The sequence below is a fragment of the Struthio camelus genome, chromosome 1 (assembly GCF_040807025.1).
Source record: "Struthio camelus isolate bStrCam1 chromosome 1, bStrCam1.hap1, whole genome shotgun sequence".
In the NCBI taxonomy this organism is placed as follows: Eukaryota; Metazoa; Chordata; class Aves; order Struthioniformes; family Struthionidae; genus Struthio; species Struthio camelus.
In genome coordinates, this window is record NC_090942.1 from 220,371,319 (window position 1) to 220,386,676 (window position 15,358).

General features: G+C 57.3%; 2 protein-coding genes across 2 annotated transcripts; both read right to left on the reverse strand.

The window, feature by feature from the left end:
- Positions 1-421: 421 nt before the first annotated feature.
- LOC104137783 (mid1-interacting protein 1-B) lies at positions 422-1,599 on the reverse strand. The gene is made up of 2 exons (XM_009688000.2): positions 1,109-1,599; positions 422-752 (listed from the first exon to the last, which is right to left on the reverse strand). The coding sequence occupies exon 1, from the start codon at positions 1,517-1,519 to the stop codon at positions 1,130-1,132; it is 390 nt and encodes a 129-aa protein (XP_009686295.2). The 5' UTR covers positions 1,520-1,599; the 3' UTR covers positions 422-752; positions 1,109-1,129.
- Positions 1,600-8,444: 6,845 nt separating this feature from the next.
- Positions 8,445-9,418, reverse strand: LOC138065841 (mid1-interacting protein 1-B-like). Its single transcript, XM_068931254.1, has 2 exons — positions 8,922-9,418; positions 8,445-8,565 (listed from the first exon to the last, which is right to left on the reverse strand). The coding sequence occupies exon 1, from the start codon at positions 9,330-9,332 to the stop codon at positions 8,943-8,945; it is 390 nt and encodes a 129-aa protein (XP_068787355.1). The 5' UTR covers positions 9,333-9,418; the 3' UTR covers positions 8,445-8,565; positions 8,922-8,942.
- Between the last annotated feature and the right edge of the window lie 5,940 nt (positions 9,419-15,358).

The following is a 15,358-nucleotide window of genomic DNA, read 5'->3' on the forward strand; positions in this document are numbered from 1 at the left end:
TTGCGCAGGCCAAAACCCATAGGCTAGCTGGAGCTGTTTATAATCTTGGATGCAGCTGCTGGAGCAGGGATAAGTGTCCAGCCACACTTGCTCCAGGGCAAGTGATGTCCCTCGGCTCCAGGACCCTCATGTCCCAGGATCCACATCCCTGTGAGGGGGTGATCCTGCGCAAGATGCATGCGAGGAAAGGGCCTGCCTCCCTCCACCACTGGGGCTTAAAAGTGGCTATGCCCACCACAGTGAGCCAGGGCAGCATGGCTACAGGAGAACTCAGCCCAGGACCAGCCCTGCCAGGACGGGGTAGAGTCTTGCCTGTAGAGACCAGTCTGGGGCTGCTGGAAGAGCTGTTTTCCCCTTCCCTGGCCCTGGGGGAGTCCTCGGGCAGGCCTTCAGCCGGAAGGAAAACACCAACCCTCACAAGCACCTTCAAGGCAATAGTTTTATTAGCAAGGAGTGGGGGAAACTCTCCTCCAAGTCCAGGTACCAGCTGGAGAAGGGGCTCAGCATTTACGAGGGACTATCAAGAGTTCTCAGTGCAATGGTGCAATGCAGTCGTCTGCATGCTGCTCTTTGAAAATAAAGAGGTATGTCTCGAGCCCTGCAGCTCTTCCGATGGACCTCTGAGAAGACGGCAGATGCCTCTTCGCGTGGGGACAAGAAGAGATGTGGTTCTGCCAGGGTCAAAACCGCTGCTGTTGTGCAGCACCAGTGTTCCGGGATGAGCTGCCTCGGTGCTTGGAGGGCGAGCTGGCCTGTGGGAAGAGGCAGAGATGACGTGTGACGGCAGCATCCTCCCCTTCGTGTCACGCCCATGGATTCTGCAAGAGCATGTGCCCTAACGCCAAAGACCCGTCCAGGGTGTTTTTGTCCCTGGCTTGCCCAGTGAAAGACCTACTCTAGCAGCCCCAGCAAAATAACATCAATCCTCCAGGAAGGTCTACACTGACGGGAAGAGGTGACTCCCCACTTTCAGCATGGAGCTCTCGAATCTGCTGGCATTTGGAGGGATCACACCGATGACACAGCAATTCCCCAAGACCTCCTAAGGGACACAGGCCCCCTCTTGCTTGGTTGCCCTGGGCTCTGTGTCTCCTCCCCAAGCTCTTACCTTGGAGGCCGGGGGTCAGGTTCACCAGCTGGGCTGCCCATCACTGAGGTTGATCTGCTCGAGGATTTGGCTGTACCTTCGGGTGAGGGCATTGGCGTCTCTGGCGAGGTGGGTGAGGACCTGCTGCAAGCCGTTGAGGTGGTGGGAAAGGCGCTCTTCCAGATCGGCATCTGCTGCATCGCCTGGGCCTTTGTGCACACTGGCGCTGGGCAGGCTCTGCTCGGTGGCGGACCCCAGGCTCCTCTCCACCACGGGCTTGATGGACTTCAGGAGCTGGTAGCGCTCGTACAGGTCCTTGCGGCCGTCGGCAGCAGGGGCAGCCTCGTCGGGCTCCGGGAAGACCCCTCGGAGCAGGCTAGGAAACATCACCTCCTGCTCCATCTTCTGGGTGGCCGAGAAGTACTGCTCCATGGCCCAGCTCCCGTGGCTCCGGCAGTGCTTGTCTCGTCTCGTCTCGTCTCGTCTCGTCTCGACGGGCACCGTCTGCTCCCCCTGCCACAGGGAGGGCTTTTTATGCCTGGGGTGGCCGTCCCTCCTCTCCTTGCAGCCAACGGCCGTGCTGGACGGCGGCAGGGCTGTGGCTTGGCTGTGGCCCCAGCTGGAGCTCCGCTGTGGTGCAACCGGCCCTGGCTGAGCCTCTGCTTGGCCTTCACCCGAGCTGGATGGAGATGCTGGTGCGTTTCTGCACATGGATCAGGAGGTGGCCGTGAGGGGAGCTGCTGAAGGGCCCCCTCCCGGCCCATCCTCCCTGTCCTGCTGCTGCTGGAGATGGTGGGGAAAGTGCACTGAGCTCCTATCCACCTCAACCGTGGCAGCAGCTCTGCCCGTGAGACTCGCAAACCACAGGAAGCCTTCACGTTGGTGCAGCTAGACCCCTGGAACACTGACTGGAAGCACCGGACTCCCTAAGCGCATCCCACAAAATCCTCTGCAGAAAGATTCCACAAGTCTACCTTGCCTTGGGGCAGGTACAGATAGTATGGGCAGCAGGTGGAGAACAGGACCCATCTGCAACCCCTGGAGGACTCTCACGAAGCCCTAAGCAGCATTTATTGTCTTAGGCTGGTAGAAGAGAGCTCTGCTGTGGTCAGAGCTACAGGGCACCAGGCACTGCAGAAAACAGAGAGCTGGGACTGGCCTGACAAGATCCCTCTGTGCTGAGAAAGGTTTGTGCTGGGCACCCCATGCTGCAACAAGACCCACACCAGGCAGAGGCAGATCTTGCTTCCTCAGAAGTTTATTCGGCCTCCAGAGGGAGGAAAGGCTGGGAGAAGGGGTGGAGGCTAAGCTCTGCCACCAGAATCCCCAAATGATGTTTGGGATTCACAGGGGAGACCTCTGCCTCGCGGGGAGGTGTGACTTGATTTGGGCAATTTTGGCAGTGGACTTGAGGCTGAGGAGAGCCCCAGGAGGGGCAGTCCCCTTGTGAGCCCTGCCCTGGCCCCCTTCCTTATTCAGGGCTGGTGTGGAGCGCCCGCATGGTCCCCTTTTGGCAAATGACCTGGATAACAAACCCTGCTAAGATGAGAACATGACTATAACCAGTGTGTGTGACTGTATCAAAGACAGAAAACTGTCTGGAGGGTGTGAGGCCAAAACTGTCTGCGTTAAGGAGGAAGAGGACCATCAGCTGATCACGTTACAGAGAAAGACGACCATCAGCTGGATTAAACAGTGAGCAGGGAATTACAGAGAGACTTTTGGAACGAAGAAGGAACCAGCCTGAACAGAAGCGTAAAAGAAGCATGACAATCCCCAGCAGTAGGGAGAGACCTTGGAGTGGAGACAGCAGTAGGCAAAGCCCATTTGACACTGAAAGAAGTAACCCGGATGGCATCAAGGCCTCTGTCTTGGCCAGATGGAGCATCCTCCCTGTCATAGCCTTGCAGCCAGCTTGCAGGCTGATGTGTGTGTGTGTGTGTGCGTGGTTAGACTGTCTTTGGGATTGGCTATAGATGGGTGTTTGGAAATCTGTAGGTATTTAACATTTTGGGTCTAGTGCCGTGGTTTGTCTGTATTCCTGATGCTGATGCTGAATGTAGAGTCCACTGGTTGCTCATTAGTTTAATGCTGCTAATAGACAACTACGCTCCTATTTTGGTTAAACTGAGTGAACGGAACATTTTTTCCCCCGTGACAGCTGGCAATATTGACTGTGCCCAGAGCAAGTGTGTCGCAGAGCAGAGCCCAGCATCCTCTGCCGTGCCTGGAGAGGTGCTGTGCTGCCCTGTCTGCCTGCTCTTTCTGCCAGTGAGCTTTGCTGGTTCTTCCAGGATACAGATCTCACATCTCACATCTGTGAATATCTCACATCTCTTATCAGTCACGTTCAACAGTGGTGGGGAGCAGCAAGGGGTCACTGGGGTTGGATGCTTCCCCAGGGACACCGTGATGCAATGGTGTCTTGCAATTGGATCAGAATTTTCCCATGAAGCAGTCCAGGCGTGAGGCCAACCGGCTAGACAGCAGCTTTGCAGAAGAGTCCCTGGGGGTCCTGGTGGACTCAAAGTTGCCCGCGTGTCGTCAGTGCGTCCTTGCTGCAAAGAAGCACAACTGCATGCGAGGCTGTGTTAGCAAGAGCGGAGCCAGGAGGTCCGGGGCAGTGATTCTTCCCCTCCATTAGGCATTTGTAAGAGCACATCTGGGCATTGTGTCTGGTTTTGGGCTGCTCGTTAGCAGACAGACAGTGACAGGTTGGAGTGAGTCCAGGGGAGGCTCCTGGGATGGTTGAGGACTGGAGCGCAGGACATGTGAGGAAATGCTGAGAGCACCAGGTTTGTTCAGCCTGGAAAAGAGAAGGGAAAGGGGGGTCTTGTTGCTGTGTGCAGCTGCCTCACGGGAGCATGTCAAGAAGATGGAGCCAGTCTCTTCTCAGAGGTGCGCAACGACAGGAGTCAACAGCACAAATTGCAATATGGGAACTTCTGACTGGACGTAAGGAAAAACTTTGTCACCGGGAGGGTTGCCAAACGCTGGAACAGGGGGGCAGAGCAAAGGGAATACACATTTTGGGGCATAGTGAAGACTCGACTAGACAATGCCATGAGCCACGTGGTCTAATACCACCTGCTTTGGGAAGGGTGGGCCCGGAGACCCCCAGAAGTCCCTTCCGACTACAATTATTCTCTGGTTCTGTGATTCTGCCCAGGTCTGCTGCAGCCCCACGGGCACCACAAGCCTCTCCAGCCTGACAAGAGCCCCCCGGTGCTGGGAGAGCACTGAACCAGGCACGCTGTGCCTTGGGCAGCCCTGTCTCTGTCCCCTTTGCCCAGGCCCCAAGCACAAGGCGGAGGGGGAACCAATGTGGTGTGACTTGATGTAGGCAGTTTTGGGGAGTGGGGTGATATAGCAGGTGACAGACTTGGTAGGGCTGAGGGCAGAGCGAGGAAGGGGAGCTGCAACGTGAACCAGGCCCAGGCCAGCCTTTTTGGATGGGGCGGGCCATACTGATTGTGCCTCGAGAGACTCCATCACAGAGCAGAGCCCAGCATCGCCTGCCATGCCCGGAGAAGGCCTGGTCTGCCCTGTCGCCCTGCTCTTTCTGCCAAGGACCTTTGGTAGTCATCCCAGGGCACAGACGTTTTCTGCAACATCTCACGTCCCTTATCAGTCATGTTCAACAGTGGTGGTGAGCAGCAGGGGTTCATCAAGTCTGATACTTCCCCGGGGCACCATGAGCCTCTGTTGCTGCCAAGGGCGAAGCCCAGGCCAAAAGCCATTGCCTGAAGTGAGCACAGGCCTTCCTTGCTCTGACTGATCGGCTCCCCAGGACACTGACTCTCCAGCCATCGCAGATCCCCTCTTTCAGCTCCAGTGAGGTAAATGAGCAGAGCCCATGGACTTCCCCTGCTCCGTGGTCCTCACTGAGAACACTTAAAATTGGCTTCCCTTCCTTTCTCATGCTCCAGCAAAGTCTAGCTCTACCATTAGCGCGGGGACAGAGGAGCTCCAAAGGCAAACTGGAGACAACCATGTCCATCTTCCCGCTCCACTTGTCCCCTAGCCTGTGTCATCTCTTCCCTTCTTCAGGAGGAATTGCAATAGGCAGGGCTGAAGCGTCTCCCAGGATCACTCTTGTGCTCCTCCTTTTTTCTGGTTGAAGACAGAAGCCTACCACCTTGCCAGGGTTGAGACAGAGACAGGAGCTAGACCTGTTCTGAAATCCTTATGTTGCCTGGTAGGAGTGGTGGTTGTCCACCTTTTTGGGTAATTGGAACTCGTTACTTTGCCTAGGCGAAGGCGAACCATGAGCTGAGGGTGGAGCAGCGTGGGCAGTGCCCTCGCGGACGGGGCACAGTCCCATGGAGCCTGAGCAGAGCCGGGTGCTGGTAATGGGCTCCAGCAGCAACGCCAGCCACGGTGAGCGAGGAGCCAGGTCCAGGGCCCGTGGAGGGAGCCCAGGACCCATGGAGGAGCCAAAGGCAAGGGGGCCAGAAACAGGGCTGGAGACCAGCAGAGCTATGACGTAGCTCAGGCAGGGACTGGGCTGAGCTGAAATGGGGCTCCCGGCTCATGGGTGTGGGTGGGGGCCTTGGGGGAGCCTGAGGCCGTGAAGGCTGTGACAGCAGCTTTCCTCAATAGTGCGGCTGGCCACAGGCCCTTCCTTTCCAGAAGGGCAAGTATTTTGCTTTTTGAGTCTTGCAGCCTGGACAGAGGCAAAAAAATAGAGACACCTGGGGAAGAGTAGTGAGCGGAAGGAGCCATAGGTAAGAAATGCTAGGAGCACTGCGTTCTGTATGTTCAGAAGAACTCAGTCTAACCTGAGATCTCAGCTCTCAGTCTCAGGGAACAAGATCGGCTTTGTTCAGGGAAGCTCCGTATAACAAAATTGGCCTGAAAGTTGGCCTTCATCTGCCCAGAGACAGGCTGACCAATGCAGAACGCCTCCTGGTTGTGTTTGTTTTCAAGCGGTTTTAGATTAGTAACGAGACGCCTGCAGAAGGACTTTGCCCGGAGCAGCGTTGCAGCAGCACTGAGCAGTGCTTGTGCTGAACTGCCGCGGAAGAGGCAATGAGCTCCTGAGTTCTCTGCAGCTGCGTACCTGAAATCTGGATGCGCCTCACCTTTACCAGCCTGTCCACTTGACAGAGTTTTTTATCAGCTGCACTTCAGTCGTAAGATTCCTTGCGGTCTAATAACTGTACGAAAATGTCAGCACGTGCATATTTTCAAGGTAATATTTGTCAGGGCCCCCTCCCGGCCCATCCTCCCTGTCCTGCTGCTGCTGGAGATGGTGGGGAAAGTGCACTGAGCTCCTGCCCTCACGACCACGTTACGTCTCCTTCCCCTTGCTGTGCAACACTTGGCACGTGAACGTTCCCCAAATCCTCCTCCAAGCTACAAGCTAGCAGCCACATACCCCACCCCAGCCCTGTGAGCACTGGGATCATTCGGAAAGGCAGAAGGAGAGGCAGAAATGACGGGCGCCAGTGCTGGAGGGGGAACGAGCATGTCTCGGCCCTGTGGGATTTTGGAGCACGTCAAGAGCTTAGGCGCATGTTGGCTATAGGAGAAAAGGATCCTGGATGTCTGCTGAGACGCCTCTATTGCCAGCCAGGCTTTGAGCGAAGGCCTGAGCTGCACCTATCTCTCGGCTGTGGGTCTTGGTTGCAGTGGAGCCCAGATACTGTGGCCGGGACCAGGGCCAGGCTGAGCAGGGGCACAGCGCAGGCTCTGGGCGCCGCACGTGGAAAGGGCTGTTCCTGACCCCTTGCCTCCCCCAGGAGTGGGGCACAGTCACCAGGACCCCAGCATGCCTGAGGCCATGGTGCGTCCAAGCTCCTGACAGCTGGGTCAATGGCCTGGCAGCAGCAATGGTGCAAGTCCCATCCCCATCCCCGGGACAGAGGCCAAGGCTGGGCAAAGAGCCGAGTCTGCCTGTCCCGATGTGGCCGTGTAGCTGTGTGGAAATAGGGCCCTATTTTGGGAATGACCCATAGGCTGGTGTGCCAGCAGCCCCGCGCACGCCAGGGCCAAGATGGGTCAAGTTGCGATGAGGATCGAGGGGCCTGAGCAGCCATCCTGGGTCTGTTTCTCCCACTGCCTACACAGACCCAAGCGCTTGATGTGCAGGCAGGCTGGGTCCCCAGTGGCAGCGGGAGGATTTGGGGAGCGTTCATGTGCCTGGCATTGCACGTGAAGGGGAAGGAGATGTAACGTGGAGCCCCCGGGGCAGTGGTGCTGCCTACAGCCTGCTGCAGTCAAGGGGCAGGAGCTCAGAGCACTTCCCCCAGCGTCTGGTGAAGATGCTGCTCATGCAAAGGCAAGCGCCCAAACAAGCTCACTTGTGGGCAAGCTCGTCATGTCTCTGCCACCCCAACGCTGGTCTCGCCAAGGCCCCTGAGGCTTTTCCTCTCCTGCCTCCTCTTGCGGGAGCAGGGACAAGCCCCTCTCCCTTGAGCTTCTCTGCGAGGCTTCTTCTCTCTGGGGAAGTTCAGACCTCCAAGGAAACTTCTTTGCTCTGTGCCTGCTCTCTGTGCGTGGACGTGGGGCAACGTGGGACTCCACGAGGGCTGTGCAGAGCCGTTGGGCCCGCTGCGTCCCCAATGGACCCGTTTCCATGGCCTTCCACCCTCCCAGCCACTGCGTCCCAGCTGCAGGAGGCCCTGCAGGAGGGGAGAGGGATAAGCCGATCAGCGAGGGGATGCAGGCAGAGTGGATGAGCTGTCCCGGGAGATGATTCTCCAGGAAATACCTGCTGCAAGAGCTGCATGCCTCACCTGCATGTGGTAGTGAAAGCCAGCTGTTTTACTGAATCAAATTGATCTCCTCTCCCTTTCAGCAACCGAGCTGAGCTCACTCCAGCACCAGCGCCGGTGTCGGTGAGGGCAGGGATGGGACACAAGCCCGCAGCTGGCCCAGGAAGGGTGCCGGGATGGATGTTGCCAAGAGTGGATGAGCCCAGGCGAGACGGGTAAGGGGAAAGGGCCTGCCTCTGCCACTACCGGGGCTGAAGCACGGTCATGCCCACAGCAACCAGTTGGGACGGCACTGCTATGGGAAATCATAGCATGGGCCAGCCCTGCCGAGATGGGCTGCTGCTGGAAGAGCTGTTTTCCCCTTCCCTGGCCCTGGGGGAGTCCTCGGGCAGGCCTTCAGCCGGAAGGAAAGCGCCAACCCTCACAAGCACCTTCAAGGCAATAGTTTTATTAGCAAGGAGTGGGGGAAACTCTCCTCCAAGTCCAGGTACCAGCTGGAGAAGGGGCTCAGCATTTACGAGGGACTATCAAGAGTTCTCAGTGCAATGGTGCAATGCAGTCGTCTGCATGCTGCTCTTTGAAAATAAAGAGGTATGTCTCGAGCCCTGCAGCTCTTCCGATGGACCTCTGAGAAGACGGCAGATGCCTCTTCGCGTGGGGACAAGAAGAGATGTGGTTCTGCCAGGGTCAAAACCGCTGCTGTTGTGCAGCACCAGTGTTCCGGGATGAGCTGCCTCGGTGCTTGGAGGGCGAGCTGGCCTGTGGGAAGAGGCAGAGATGACGTGTGACAGCAGCATCCTCCCCTTCGTGTCACGCCCATGGATTCTGCAAGAGCATGTGCCCTAACGCCAAAGACCCGTCCAGGGTGTTTTTGTCCCTGGCTTGCCCAGTGAAAGACCTACTCTAGCAGCCCCAGCAAAATAACATCAATCCTCCAGGAAGGTCTACACTGACGGGAAGAGGTGACTCCCCACTTTCAGCATGGAGCTCTCAAATCTGCTGGCATTTGGAGGGATCACACCGATGACACAGCAATTCCCCAAGACCTCCTAAGGGACACAGGCCCCCTCTTGCTTGGTTGCCCTGGGCTCTGTGTCTCCTCCCCAAGCTCTTACCTTGGAGGCCAGGGGTCAGGTTCACCAGCTGGGCTGCCCATCACTGAGGTTGATCTGCTCGAGGATTTGGCTGTACCTTCGGGTGAGGGCATTGGCGTCTCTGGCGAGGTGGGTGAGGACCTGCTGCAAGCCGTTGAGGTGGTGGGAAAGGCGCTCTTCCAGATCGGCATCTGCTGCATCGCCTGGGCCTTTGTGCACACTGGCGCTGGGCAGGCTCTGCTCGGTGGCGGACCCCAGGCCCCTCTCCACCACGGGCTTGATGGACTTCAGGAGCTGGTAGCGCTCGTACAGGTCCTTGCGGCCGTCGGCAGCAGGGGCAGCCTCGTCGGGCTCCGGGAAGACCCCTCGGAGCAGGCTGGGAAACATCACCTCCTGCTCCATCTTCTGGGTGGCCGAGAAGTACTGCTCCATGGCCCAGCTCCCGTGGCTCCGGCAGTGCTTGTCTCGTCTCGTCTCGTCTCGTCTCGTCTCGACGGGCACCGTCTGCTCCCCCTGCCACAGGGAGGGCTTTTTATGCCTGGGGTGGCCGTCCCTCCTCTCCTTGCAGCCAACGGCCGTGCTGGACGGCGGCAGGGCTGTGGCTTGGCTGTGGCCCCAGCTGGAGCTCCGCCGTGGTGCAACCGGCCCTGGCTGAGCCTCTGCTTGGCCTTCACCCGAGCTGGATGGAGATCCTGGTGCGTTTCTGCACATGGATCAGGAGGTGGCCGTGAGGGGAGCTGCTGAAGGGCCCCCTCCCGGCCCATCCTCCCTGTCCTGCTGCTGCTGGAGATGGTGGGGAAAGTGCACTGAGCTCCTGCCCCTTCCACCACGGTACGTCTCCCGCCTCACGTTGCACAACTCTTGGCACTCTCCTCCTCCCAAGAAATTGTGAAACACCATTTTGTAGCCACTAGCTCAGAGGTGAAAAGAACCCTCTGTCAGTGAGCCGCCGTGTTGGGTTCGGCATCGCCTGAGAACCAGAGCATCTAATTAGTGTGTGACCATGAGCAAACCTGACATAGAGCCCATTTCCAAGAGCTTTTCCCCAGCCATGGGGCGTGCTGGGGGTGCATGGATGACCTGACACCGCCCTGGGGAAATTCTTGCGGCTCGGGGCACTGAGCAACTGCTGCACATGGTGGGGAACGACCAAGCATCCAGGGAGCAGCGCTGCTCCGGGCTTCCCGCTGCACCTGGGGACAGGGGAGAGCTCGGCCAGGGCCTGACACAGGCCTCTGCAGGGAGCCCATGAGCCGGCCGGTTTGGCAAGGGAGAGGCCGGTGGGCGCAGGGAGGGCTCGACCCAGAAACCACCCCCTGAAGCTGATTTTCTGCCTTCCCTTCTACAAGGATGCAGCTGTGCATGGGATGGCCGCACTGCTTCCCTCGCCCTGATCCCCCCTGTCCGTGCCTACAGAGTGGGACATGCTCGTTCCCACCCACACCACTTTGGAGACCCCCACCGTGGCATCCCGGCAGGGTTTGGGGGGTCCAGTACTGCTGGGCCAGTTCAGGCACACTGTGGGGCCCCGAGCTCCCGACAGCTGGGACAACGACCTGGCCACGGGGATGGCGTCAGCCCGTCCCCATCACCAGGGCAGAGGCCAAGGCTGCGGAAACGGCCGAGTCTGCCTGTCCCGACGTGGCTGCGCTGCCGTGTGGAAATAGGGCCCTATTTTGGGAATGTCCCGCAGGCCCCTTTGGCCTTTTGCTCCCCTTAGCAATGGGCAGCGCTCCCCGACAGCACACCACGTGCAAACGCGCACCGTGCAACCGGCAGCCTCGCAAGTGTCCAGCTGTGCGGCACCAGCCAAAAGCGGGCGCTGGGGTCTGCCTTCTCCCACCTGCACCAGCCTGTGTCCCCGCCTGCGCTGGACACCCCTTCCCCCAGCACTACCCACCACGAGAGGCGCCGGCCCTGCCTGCTGCAGACTCAGGAGCACGTCCCATGCACGGCCAGCCCCAGCGTCCTGCTCCCCACCTTGCTGACCCCAAGTCACCACGGGCACACGGACACTCATGTCCCCTGCTCCCAACATGTCAGCTGCCAAAAGCCCAGCAGGCTCAGGCCTGGCAGCTGCCTCAGCCCATGTCTGCGGTACTTGGGGTCCAGCCATTCCCTCTGTTGGGGCTTCCAGGGCTTGCTGGGAGGCCTTGGCTCCTTCCAGATGCTCCCAGCTCTTCTGGATGTCTGAGTAAAGAGACGCAGGTGTGGCAGTGTGAGCTGGTGCAGAGTGCTGCCTTTGCTGGAACAAATGCCCTCTCTGTTACACAATGACTGGTCTCTCTCAAGCCTCTCTTTGTTTGGAGAATCTCTGGGTTAGCTCATCCATGTCCATAGAAATGATTTGAGGCTCTCTCAGTGCACACAGTTGTAGTGGCTTGTACATCCTAACGTGCCCCATTTCTGCATGCACAAGTTCATCCCCAGGGTTAAATACGGTAATTTCCTGGGCACATGGGGGTGAGGAGGCACGATTTAACCAATTAAGCAAGTGCAAGAAGGCCAAGGTAAGACATGACCAACACCCCATGTGGAGATATTTCCAAGGAACACTTGAAACCAGCCCTTGCGCAATAGCCCACCTTCTTGGAGTGCATTTCTTGCATTATTCCTTGTCCTAGTGCACAAGAAGTTGACCACAAGTCAGCAATGCACCCTTGTGGTCAACAAGGCCAATGGTGTCCAGGGCTACACATATCCTGCTTCTCTACAGGAGAAGCATTGCCGGCAGGTCAAGGGCCGTGATCCTGCCACCTAGTGAAGCCACAGCTGAAGTACTGTGTCCAGTACTAGGCTCCCCAGTACAAGAGAGGCAAGGAGCTTCTGGAGCAAGTCCAGTGAAGGGCTACTAAGATGATGAAGGGACTGGAGCATCTCTTAGATGAGGAAAGGCTGAGAGAGCTGGGCCTGTTCATCCTGGACAAGAGAAGACTGAGGGGGGATCTGATCAAAGTGTGTAAGTATCTGAAGGGAAGGTGTCAAGAGGAGGGGGCCAGACTCTTCTCCGTGGTGCCAGTGACAGGACAGGAGACAACAGGCACAAACTGAAACACAGAAAAATTCCATTTGAATACTAGAAAACACGTCTTCACTGTGAGGGCAACTGAGGAATGGACCAGGCTGCCCAGAGAGGTTGTGGAGTGTCCATCCTTGCAGATATTCACAACCCAGCTGCACCAGGTTCTGGGCAGCCTCCTCTAGGTGACCCTGCTTGAGCACGGGATTGGAGCAGATGATCTCCAGAGGTTTCTCCCAACACAACTGCCCTGTGATCTGTGAGTTTGGTCATGTCCTCACCAGGTTTCCTGCCTGGCTCCTTTGCACAGCCCTATGTGCATACTCTTCCCACAGCAGAAGACCCAGATTCAGAGAGGCCACATACAACTGCAGCCTTTCCAGGGCTGTGGCTACAGCCAGCCCTGTGCATGCCTTTGGCATGGGATACCTTTCTACATGGGGATTGAGAGCGCAGCCAACAGAGGCAGCGAACAGACGCAGCAGTTTGCGCAGAAGGGCGCCAGAAGGCAAGGAAGGCACCTCTCCATTTTGCACATTTTGCACAGTGGTGTGTCCTTCCCCGGGACATGGTCATGACACGCCGCAGAGCACGTTCCCCCGTGGCTGCTGGAGGTGGTGCATCGGCTGTGTCTGAGGCTTCAACCCAGACAGACCCTCAGACAGCAGATGCAGCTCTGCAGGTGTCAGGCTGCAGGGAGTGCCTGGGGCCTCTCCGTGGGGCCTGGGCTGACACTCAGCTCTCCTGTGTGAGGTGTGCTGTGGTTGACCAGTTGCATCGCCAGATAAAGGAGTTACGGGAGGAGGTTAGTAGGCTGTGTAGCATCCGAGAGGATGAGCAGGAGATTGACAGGGCGTTCTCGGAGACTGTTCAGCTCCAGGAGTCCCCTGCCCCCACTGCAGCGGAGTTCTCAGAGGGCTCAGCACCGTGTGTAAAGGTGCATTGTAACACTGTTGAAGAGGGCTAGAAGCTGGTGACCTCTCGTAGAAGGAGAAAGGCTCTTGCTCCTCCTCAAGACTTACCCTTGAAGAACAAGTTTAGCGCCCTCCAAGCTGAGGAGGAGCTGGGCATGGCTCCAAGGGAGGCAACTGGCCTGGCAGACCCTGTGCCGTGCAGGAACCCCCGGAAGAAGCGGAGAGTGATTGTTGTGGGTGACTCCCTGCTGCAGGGGACAGAGGCACCTATCTGCCGACCTGACCTCTTGTCCAGAGAGGTTTGCTGCCTGCCAGGGGCTCGAATAAGAGATGTCGTGGAAAGGCTGCCAAGGCTTGTCCATGCGTCGGACTACTACCCTCTGCTGATCTTCCATGTGGGTGCTAACGACACGAAAGGCAAATTGGAAACCATCAAACGGGACTTCAGAGCTCTGGGAATGGTGGTGAAGGGTCTGGGAGCCCAGGTTGTTTTCTCCTCAATCTTGCCTGTGAGGGGAAAGGACAGGAGGAGGAGTAGATGAGTTTTCCAAGTTAACAACTGGCTGCACCGCTGGTGTTGGCAACAGGGCTTTGGTTTCTATGACCATGGAACGCTGTTTGAAGATCAACAGCTGATGGCGAGCGATGGGATCCACCTTACCAAGCGGGGCACGTGTGTCTTTCTTTGCCAACAGATTGGCCAGCCTGGTAAGGAGGGCTTTAAACTAGGCAAGATGGGGGAAGGGGAGTGGTCTAGTGGCAGGGGAGTCAGTAAAACACCGCTCAAGTCAGGATGCCTCCAGCGGGTGCATACAGCCAGGGGAGACAGCATGCAACATGGCTATGGAGGATCCTCTTGCACCTCTCCTGGGAAGCTTGCATGCTTGACTGGCTCTCTGAAATGCCTGTACACCAATGCACGCAGCATGGGGAATAAACAGGGAGAGTTAGAGATCTGTGTGCGGTCTCAGGGCCACGATCTCATTGCGGTTACAGAGACGTGGTGGGATAGTTCACATGACTGGGATGCTGTCATGGATGGCTATGTGCTTTTTAGGAAAGACAGGCCAGGAAGGCGACGTGGTGGAGTTGCTCTTTATGTGAGGGAGCAACTAGAATGCGTGGAGCTCTGCCTGGGGGTGGATGAAGAGCAAGTTGAGAGCCTATGGGTAAGGATTAAAGGGCAGGGTAACATGGGTGACACTGTTGTGGGGGTTTACTACCTGATCCGGAGGAAGTCATCGATGAGGCCTTCTACCGACAGCTGGAAGTAGCCTCACGATCACAGGCCCTGGTTCTCATGGGAGACTTCAACCACCCTGACATCTGCTGGCAAGACAGCACAGCTAGGCACAAACAGTCAAAGAGGTTCCTGCAGAGGACTGATGATAATTTCTTGACTCAGGTGGTGGAGACGCCAACGAGGAGAGGTGCAATGCTAGACCTTGTACTAACAAGCAAAGAAGGTCTAGTTGGGGATGTGAAGGTTGGGGGCAGCCTTGGCTGCAGTGACCAGGAGATGGTGGAGTTCAGGATCCTACGAGGAGGGAGCAGGGCAATGAGTAGGATTGCAATGCTGGACTTCAGGAGAGCTGACTTTGGCCTCTTCAGGGACCTACTTAGGGGAATCTCCTGGGGTAGGGCCCTAGAAGGAAGGGGGGTCCAAGAAAGCTGGTTAATATTCAAGCATCACTTCCTCCAGGCTCAAGAGCAGTGCATCCCTCTGAGGAAGAAGTCCAGCAAAGCGGGCAGGAGACCTGCATGGATGAGCAAGGAACTCCTGGCCAAACTCCAGCAGAAGAAGGAAGTGTACAGAATGTGGAAAAGGGGACAGGCCACGTGGGAGGAATACGGGGACGTTGTCAGAGTGTGCAGGGATGCGACAAGGAAGGCTAAGGCCCAGTTGGAATTCAATCTGGCAAGGGATGTCAAGGACAACAAGAAGGGGTTCTTCAAATACATCAATAGCAAAAGGAAGACAAGGGGAAACGTGGGCCCGCTGCTGAATGGGGTGGGTGCCCTGGTGACGAAGGATACAGAGAAGGCAGAGTTATTGAATGCTGCCTTTGTTTCAGTCTTCACTGCTAAGGTCAGTCCTCAGGAATTCCAGACCTTGGAGACAAGAGAGGAAGGCTGGAGAGAGGAAGACTCTCCCTTGGTTGAGGAGGATCAGGTTAGAGATCTTTTGTCCAGACTTGACATCCACAAATCCATGGGCCCCGATGGGATGCACCCACGAGTGCTGAGGGAGCTGGCGGATGTTATCGCTAGGCCACTCTCCATCACCTTGGAAAGGTCCTGGAGATCAGGAGAGGTGCCTGAGGCCTGGAAGAAAGCCAACGTCACCCCAGTCTTCCAAAAGGGCAAGGAGGAGGAGCCAGGGAACTGCAGGCCTGTCAGCCTCACCTCCACCCCTGCAAAGGTGATGGAGCAGCTCCTCCTGAAGGTCATCACTAAGCATCTGGAGGACAAGAAGGTGATCAGGAGGAGTCAGCACAGATTCACCAAAGGGAAATCATGCTTGA